Below are 8,726 nucleotides of genomic sequence, written 5' to 3' on the forward strand. Positions count from 1 at the left end.
GGAGTGGACAGGGACATGGTAGCTGAAGGAGTGGTAGACAGAGACATAGTAGCTGAAGGAGTGGACAGAGAAATGGAAGCTGAAGGAGTGGACAGGGACATGGTATCTGCAGGAGTGGACAGAGACATGGTATCTGCAGGAGTGGACAGAGAAATGGAAGCTGAAGGAGTGAACAGGGACATGGTATCTGCAGGAGTGGACAGGGACATGATATCTGCAGAAGTGGACAGAGACATGGTAGCTGCAGGAGTGGACAGAGACATGGAAGCTGAAGGAGTGGACAGGGACATGGTATCTGCAGGAGTGGACAGGGACAGGGACATGGTATCTGCAGGAGTGGACAGGGACAGGGACATGGTAGCTGAAGGAGTGGACAGGGACAGTGAACTGTTTGAAGAGCTAGAAGACATCGTGGAAATTGAAGAAATAATAAGTGCATCAGAAAGTGAGGATGAAGATGTTGAAAATCTACATCTTAAAAATATGTTAAGCAGGTGGAAACAGATGGAGGAAATACAGCCCACTGAAAGAATGGATACAGCACAGCAAATACAGACAGCTTCCATTGATTATATTGATAGTGAAAATGATGATAATGAAGAAGTTTTGGTAGATTATTCCAAGGAAAATGATTTTATGAGGGACTCAAAGAATCCTGAAATATATATTGTAAAAGTTATGAAATCCGACTATAAACACACAAAACATCACAAAACAGGAAATAGAGTGTACAATTCATTGCATTGCTGTTTTTTCTGCAAAAAGTTTATTCTTCACATCAGACCTCATTTGCGTGCAAAACATAGCCACATCAAGAAAGTTTCTGATGCATTTGAAGATAAGAGTGGGAAAGAGTTGAATAAACTTAGAGCTATGGGAGATGACATGCATAATAGGAATGTGATAACAGAAAAGAAGGGACAACTTTTACTCTTGAGAAGACCTTTAGAACAGTTCACAGCAACTGACTATGGACCTTGCCCCAATTGCCTAGAATGGATTTCCAAAAGTAACATAAAGCGACACCAATCAAGATGTATTAGTTTAGAAAATTCATTTGGCGTACAAACAAAAAGAAATTTGTTGCTGCAGTCAGATGTTGCAAGTGGCCGATTTATTTCCTCTGCTTCCAAATTCCTCAAAGATGAAGTTTTTTCATCAATGACCGTTGATGATATTACGGAAGTGGCCAAATCAGATGTTTTAATCATTGCCTTGAGAGAGTATTGGTTAAGGCAAAATATTGATAATCCTTTAAAGAGAGCAAATTACTCATCCCAAAGAATGCGACTTGCTGCAAGATTACTTATAGAGCTTCAGAAGCAAACATCAGAAGAGTGTTCGATGACTATGTGGGATTTTCTGCAACCTTCATATTTCGACAGCATTGTTAATGCTGCTCTAGAAACAGCAATACCTACTTTTGATGATGAAGAAGAATTAAAATCTCCTTCAAACTGTTTGAAATTAAAATATGATATTTTGAGACTAGTTAACTTCAAATGGAGCTTTTTAATAAAGGCGAATTCTTCAAATGAGGAGAAGAAAAAGTGTAAAAACTTCTTACAGCTAATGTCGCTGGAATTCAAGAATAAAGTAACAAAATTGGCCTACACCGTCCTAATTAAAAGGACATTCACAAAAACGAAAGAAATACCCACTCCATCAGATATCGAACTGTTGAACAGACATATTCATAGCCAATTAACAACATGTTTATTAAACCCAGTGAAAGAAAACTATAGAAAAGTGGTAAATTTGTTACAGTGCCGACTTCTGTGTTATAACAAAAGAAAATCAGGCGAAATCGATGCAATAAGGTGAAATTCTTATATTTTTTTGTGTAAAAATCATAGTTGTTCTGATGATAAAGTCTTATTACATGTACAAACAGTTAATTCTTAAAACCAGCAACTGAAAACAGAAATGCAACAACTTTATGATTTGGCATTAAATTCTAGACCTAATGGTATTGGCATCCCCTGTGTACATCACACTTGAGCCTCAGAATGATGTTACTTGTAGATCAAGTGCATAATTTTATAGATATTTTTTGACAATGGTGCCCCAAGTTGTGTGTGTATATATACATATATCAGAATATATTCAAATTAAATTTGCAACAAATTTATCATTCCATTCTAGCTTAAGAAGCTACTCTTCTAGAAGAAAAGACTTGAGTGATGTGGATAAAAGTTTAATTGGCGAATTGACTAGTTTGGAAAAAACATCTTCTAGAGTCCCAGGATTTGATGATAGTACGAGGCAAAGTAAGATATTTTAAAGGACCTTAAAAGAGACACTGACAGCATCAATTTGCACCATTCCAATTTTCAATCAGCCTCTGTGGTTCTTGCAATTCCATTTAAACTAACGCGTTTTATGACGTCACTAGTTTTAGTGGAATTGCAAGAACAACAGACATCCGAATGAAAATTGGAATAGTGCAAATTGATGCCGTTAGTGTTCCCAATGCACATAAAAAGTTTAGAAAATCTCTTTACAATCCCTTTAAGACCCGTAATATCTAATTTTTATTACTGTGTTATTGTAATTCATAGTTCTGATTTTGTAAATGCCAGCATCATGAAAGATTTTTTTGTCTTTTGTAGCGGTGCAAGCCTGTTCCAGTAATTATACCAAATGATTGTAAAAAACCATTAGCATACATTGCTGATAATGATGTAAGACAAAAAGTGGGAGTTTTTAATGATAACAAATATCTTTTCCCTAACTCTGGTAAGTACATGATAAAAGATTTTGCTTACAATATTGATAGTCAGTTCCAAAAATGTCCCATGTACATGTAAGCATATTTCCTACTTAAAAAATGTGTTTCTATCTACAATGTACTTTTTCTATTTTACTTCATGTCACAATGTTTTTGTCTTCTTTTTTGTTCACATTTGTTAATTTTATAAAATAAACAAATCAAAGAAAGTATTATTGAATGATATAATTTGTAAACTTTGACATTTTATCAAATCAAAAATTATGAAATAAAAGGTTTTTTTTATGAGAGTGAATTATCATATTTAATTATTTGGTATAGTCTACCTTTTGTAAAAAAAAGTGAATAAATGTGATTTATTTTCAGTTAACGGCGCAACAAGAAGCTACGAATCGCTTAAAACAGTCTGTTCTGAGCTCAATTTAGAACATCCTGAAAATATAACCAGTGTTTCAATGAGGAAATACACTGCTACACTCTCTCAGGTATGTTTTCCATGTGTATTTCCAAGTTTGCCTGTTGTGTAACTGTGTAATGTGACAATTTCAACAATCAACCATTAACTCATGTCAGATCTAAAACTGGTTGAGCTTTTCCAGCTGATTAAATAATTTGATAAACAATATGTTGAAAAATCTGGTAATATATATTGCCTCATGTTTCAGGTTATTGATTTGAACAGTAATCAATTAGAGTGGCTCTGCAAACACTTGGGACACACAAAACGTGTCCACAAGGAGCACTACCAACAAATGTCTGGGTTTATTGAGAGAGTAAAAGTGAGCAAACTCTTGCTTGTGCAAGACATGAATCTAACATCAAAGTTTGCTGGCAAAAAATTAGATGAAATTACATTTGAAGGTGAGCATTACTTTATATTTATGTAAATACATCCTCAGTCAGAGCAGATGAATTATGATTACCATGAATGAACTGAAAGTGATGCAATGTATTGCAGATGAATTCAAGCTCTAGTTAACTATAAGAGGAAAATGCAAATTGCAGCTTAGATTCATCTTAGATACAAATAAGATACCTATACCTTATAAACTATTAATCAATTAAACTGACAAATTGTAATAATGTTTTTATATTATTCATTTTTGGACACTCAAAGCATCTATTTATCCCATTCCAACTTTTAATCAGTCTGTGGTTTTTGCATTTTCATGTTTTAGTGGAATTGTAACAACTGTCTATGTATGGTTGAACATTGAAATGGTACAAATCAATGCAAATGTGCCCTTGATACATATAAAGTATAGAACGCCTCTTTACAATCCCTTCAATCATCAGCTACTGTAACTGCAAGGTATTGTTTTTTTTGTTTTAGATGTTTTATCATCTTCAAAAGAAACTGACAAAACAGATGAAAGGCCTTCCATCACCAATACACCAAGCACTAGTAAACTACCAGATGGCTATGACTCTGACTCTGAAGAACCAAAAGATAAAAAAAGAAAGCCAAACTTAAAAAGGGTTCGCTGGACTTCAGAACAAGTTAAAGAACTTTATAAGTTCTTCAAAGAACACCTTGACAAGAAAACGACACCGCGCAAGGGTGAAGTTCTGAAGGTGTTAAAACAAAGCTCTTTGTTAAATGTAAAAAGTTACACAGACATTATCAAGAAAATCTCGAACATAAACCATAAAATCTAATGCCAGTGTGATGTCATTATGATGTATCGACTGGCCCAGAAAAAACTATAACACTTTTCATTTCAGGATTATTCAAATAGTATCAAAGCTAAGTCCTTAATATTTTGACACACTAGTCATATGTATATAAGACATCTTTACAAAACATTAGCTTCATAAGTTGAATCACTTTGAAATGGCAGCAATTTTGAATTTCCTTGTTAAAAAAATATAATGCGGAGAATGATTTATGTAATTTTACCTCTTAAATTGAACAAATGATCAAAGTGGCTCCTATTTTCAGTACGAATCACATAAAAACACTTTATTCATGATAAAATATTGCATTTCCGCTTCGATTAATAGGTGTTTCATTGCATTTATCTTTAATTATATCCTTCAGATTTCTCCCACTCTGCACTTTCTCAGCCAGAGAAACACTAGTAAACCATTAGATAGTCACCAGAAGAATGGGTGTAGTCATTATATAATTCTGAAATGAAAAGTGTTATAGTTTTTTCTGGGCCACCCAATATACTGTTTTGTTCTGTTTTACTGTATGTAGTTATTTTATGTCACTAAATGTTTGAGTAGGGAACTCAATACTTAATCCACCTAAGTTACCTGAAATCATAACTTTACTTTCACGTCACTGTACAGATTGGTATTTAAAGGTGTACTATCCCTTAGAATCAATATCAAATTTAGATTATCCAACATGACATCCAACATGAGTATATAAAAGGATTGTAAATTTTGATTTTAAGATTTCTAAATTTTGTATGTGAATCGGGGAATGGATTAGTCAAAATTGATGCTGTCTGTGTCCCAGATGCAAACAAAAAAATTAGAAAACCTCTTTTAAGAGTATATAATCTAGTGTTGATAATCTAATCAATCCGTACTATTATGTAATTATTGGATCTATAGTTTTGACACAAGTCCACTGATGTATTATACTCTAAGAGTTAAAATTGTTTGTTAATTCTAATACTAAGGTGCCAAGAATTTACAGTATATTCTCAGTAAGAACATCTTTAGTCTTTTGTTGTAATGAACAAGTCATGGCCGATCTCTCTTATCTAAGCATGTCATATTAAACCTGATTTTTGATAAAATAGGGATTGTGTGACAGCGAAACTGGTTCGACATAACATGCTTTGATCTATAGACCATGGCAGTTTTGTGTGTCTTTGTTTTATTCTGTGTAACTCTGAATCCAAGGTGCCTTACTTTTTCATACAACTACATTCACATCATGCAAATCTTTCTGATACATTCTAAGACAAACTGGCACGCACTTCAAATTTAGTGATTGCAGTATTGATTTATTGTATTTGCCTTCTCTAAGAAGATTCTGAAAGAATTATGTTCTGTTTTATTAATATTTAAAATTTATGAGCACAAAAAGTCCATAAAATTATTTATATATTATTATAAGTTATTGTTAAAAGCAGGTTTGTTACTCATTGGTGGTTCGTGTGGGACGTGTTGGATGGAAATGTTAAGACTTAAAATAATTGGGCTGGAGTTGATGCCATTGCCCTCATTTCATTACAGCCTTGATTCTTAACTTTAAGCAACAAAGAAAAGGTCCATAGACTCATGTCCATCCTTTTTGTTCTATGTATGTAGTCAAAGGGGAGATAAATTGTTATGTCGAACTGGAAGCACAAGACTCAGTAAAAAGGTTAAGACTTACAAGTATAAAAGCCCTGTCCTTCACTCTTGAAAAAAAGGAAACAGGTAAAAAAAAAGACCCACACAAAGTTGAGTTAGCATTTTTTCTTCATTTTAAGCATAGTTTAAAAAAGCCTCATTAACCCTTGTCCATGGTATGTTTTTGATGTGTGTGGTCAAAGGGGGAATAACTGAAACAACAAAAAAACGGAAAGTCCATCTAGGCAGCCTCCTAATCAATAGAAAAAAGACACAGAAAAGGCCAAGTCCCATAAATATAAGTACCGAAGGTAGCATCCTAATAAATTGAAGAAAGACACAGAAAAGGTTCAGACCCATAAAAATAAGGACAGAAGGTCTCCCAAGGTAGCATCCTAATATATTGAAGAAAGACACAGAAAAGGTTCAGACCCATAAAAATAAGGACAGAAGGTCTCCCAAGGTAGCATCTTAATATATTGAAGAAAGACACAGAAAAGGTTCAGACCCATAAAAATAAGGACAGAAGGTCTCCCAAGGTAGCATCCTAATATATTGAAGAAAGACACAGAAAAGGTTCAGACCCATAAAAATAAGGACAGAAGGTCTCCCAAGGTAGCATCCTAATATATTGAAGAAAGACACAGAAAAGGTTAAGACCCACAAAAATAAGGACAGAAGGTCTCCCAAGGTAGCATCCTAATATATTGAAGAAAGACACAGAAAAGGTTCAGACCCATAAAAATAAGGACAGAAGGTCTCCCAAGGTAGCATCCTAATATATTGAAGAAAGACACAGAAAAGGTTAAGACCCGCAAAAATAAGGACAGAAGGTCTCCCAAGGTAGCATCTTAATATATTGAAGAAAGACACAGAAAAGGTTCAGACCCATAAAAATAAGGACAGAAGGTCTTCTTCTTCACCTTCTCCCACTCTCTCTTTCTCAACGTCGTCAATCCAAGTCTGAATCCTCCTCCTCCTCTCCTCCCTCTTCGCCTCCATTCTTTCCCTCGCCTCCTCCTGCCTCCTCAACCTCTCCTCTCGCTCCACATCTTCTATCAAAGCCCGAATCCTCCTCCTTAACTCCCTCTTCGCCTTCATTCTTTCCCTCGCTTCCTCCTTGCTCAACCACTCCTCTCCCTCCACATCTTCCTCCACACTACCAATAACATTCATACTCCTCGCCCTCTCGGCCCTCCTCTGTCTCCTTCTCTCCTCCCTCCTCTCTTTCTTCCCCTTATCACCTGCTTCCCTTCTCCAATCCATCTTTCAAACAAACAAACAAATCTCAAATGGTAGGGTATATGCTTTTTCTTCTCTTTACCTCTAAGAAACTTGATATACCCCCCGAGCCTGGAGTTTTAAGGGACAATTTACATAGTTCTAATGGTCTGGACAGGTTTTTTTGGACACTGAATTCAGGTGGGCTTAGCGGTTAGGCCTTTTGATTTTCCAAATGCAAAAAGTAGACTTTGAATGGGATATATGAAATGCCAATGGGCACTTTAGTTCTTCAAATTTTGATATGCCACCAATCGGCGGCCATCTTGTTTTAGTAACTAAGTCTGTGCAACAAGTAGAAGAGCGCGGCAACGGGGTAGTTTGGGTGACTTTAGGGATTTGGAACTTTACTGGTCGGATAGAGGACTCGATTGGCCATCCGCATGCGCAATTTGATTCAAATTGTAGTTAAATTGAACTCTAGGGCAGGCATGTAGCGAAACATGACTGAAATGAGGTTTTTTGGACATTTATTTGGGCTTAGCGGTTAGGCCTTTTCATTTTCAAAATGCAAAAAGTAGTCTTTGGATGGGATATTTGAAATGGCAATGGGCACTTTAGTTCTACAAATTTCGATATGTCACCAATCGGCGGCCATCTTGTTTTAGTAACTAAGTGTGTGCAACAAGTAGAAAAGCGCGGCAACCGGGTAGTTTGAGTGACTTTAGGGATTTTGAACTTTACTGATCGGATAGAGGAGTGAACTGACTTTCCGCATGTACAATCGAAATCGAACTTTAACGGAGATTTAACCGTGGGACAGACTTTAGGTAGACTTGTTTATTTTATTGCTGGAGAAGGGTTTTTTGGACTTTTATTTTTTTGGCGCCAGAAAAAGCTTTTTCAGGGGTTTTCAGACACTTTTTCTAGGACAGAATACACTTGGGATTTCAAAAATGCAATAAAAAAATTTCAGTTTTAGGCACCTTTAATTGTCGAAAAAATGTAAACAAATGAGTTACTTCCCGTAAAGTTAGTTAGGGCAAAAACAAAATGATAGATTTTTCACGGCCAAGCGGGGCTCTGGGGAGTCATTTAGGCATTATCATCGTCTTCAGTGCAATTTTTTTCATAAATGTGGACCAAATGTCCTTCAAAACTTAATTCACAGACACAGAAACTGTCAATTTCTTGAATGTAGGTCACATGCATATAATTATCATTTATTGCGTCATGACACTGCTTGCCTTCATTCCACTTCACTTGTTGTCAGTTATTCATCGTAGCTGGTCGCATTTTGGCAAGACTTTTATAAAGTACATTTGTTTGGGTTTAGCTGTTTAGTTCGAAAGTTGCAAGTTCACATGGATGTAGCCAGATAGAACAGCTCCATGTCTGCGCACTTCTAGTTTTACGGCTCTGAAATCAACAAAATGAGTAAACTTAAAAGACTGTTGCACCAAGTTGACCAAGCTCC

At 35.6% G+C, this 8,726-nt stretch overlaps 2 protein-coding genes across 2 annotated transcripts; one reads left to right on the forward strand and one right to left on the reverse strand.

The window, feature by feature from the left end:
• Nucleotides 1–531: 531 nt before the first annotated feature.
• Nucleotides 532–4,871, forward strand: LOTGIDRAFT_174659 (hypothetical protein; the record flags this gene model as incomplete). Its single annotated transcript, XM_009054002.1, has 6 exons — nucleotides 532–1,752; nucleotides 2,613–2,739; nucleotides 3,098–3,216; nucleotides 3,397–3,592; nucleotides 4,065–4,306; nucleotides 4,773–4,871. 6 exons carry the CDS (start codon nucleotides 532–534, stop codon nucleotides 4,869–4,871), a joined length of 2,004 nt encoding a protein of 667 aa, XP_009052250.1.
• A 2,039-nt stretch (nucleotides 4,872–6,910) lies between these two features.
• On the reverse strand, nucleotides 6,911–7,294 carry LOTGIDRAFT_174660 (hypothetical protein; the record flags this gene model as incomplete). Its single annotated transcript, XM_009054003.1, has 1 exon — nucleotides 6,911–7,294. The coding sequence occupies one exon, from the start codon at nucleotides 7,292–7,294 to the stop codon at nucleotides 6,911–6,913; it is 384 nt and encodes a 127-aa protein (XP_009052251.1).
• Nucleotides 7,295–8,726: the final 1,432 nt, after the last annotated feature.

This window comes from Lottia gigantea (assembly GCF_000327385.1).
Source record: "Lottia gigantea unplaced genomic scaffold LOTGIsca_208, whole genome shotgun sequence".
Classification (NCBI taxonomy): domain Eukaryota; kingdom Metazoa; phylum Mollusca; class Gastropoda; family Lottiidae; genus Lottia; species Lottia gigantea.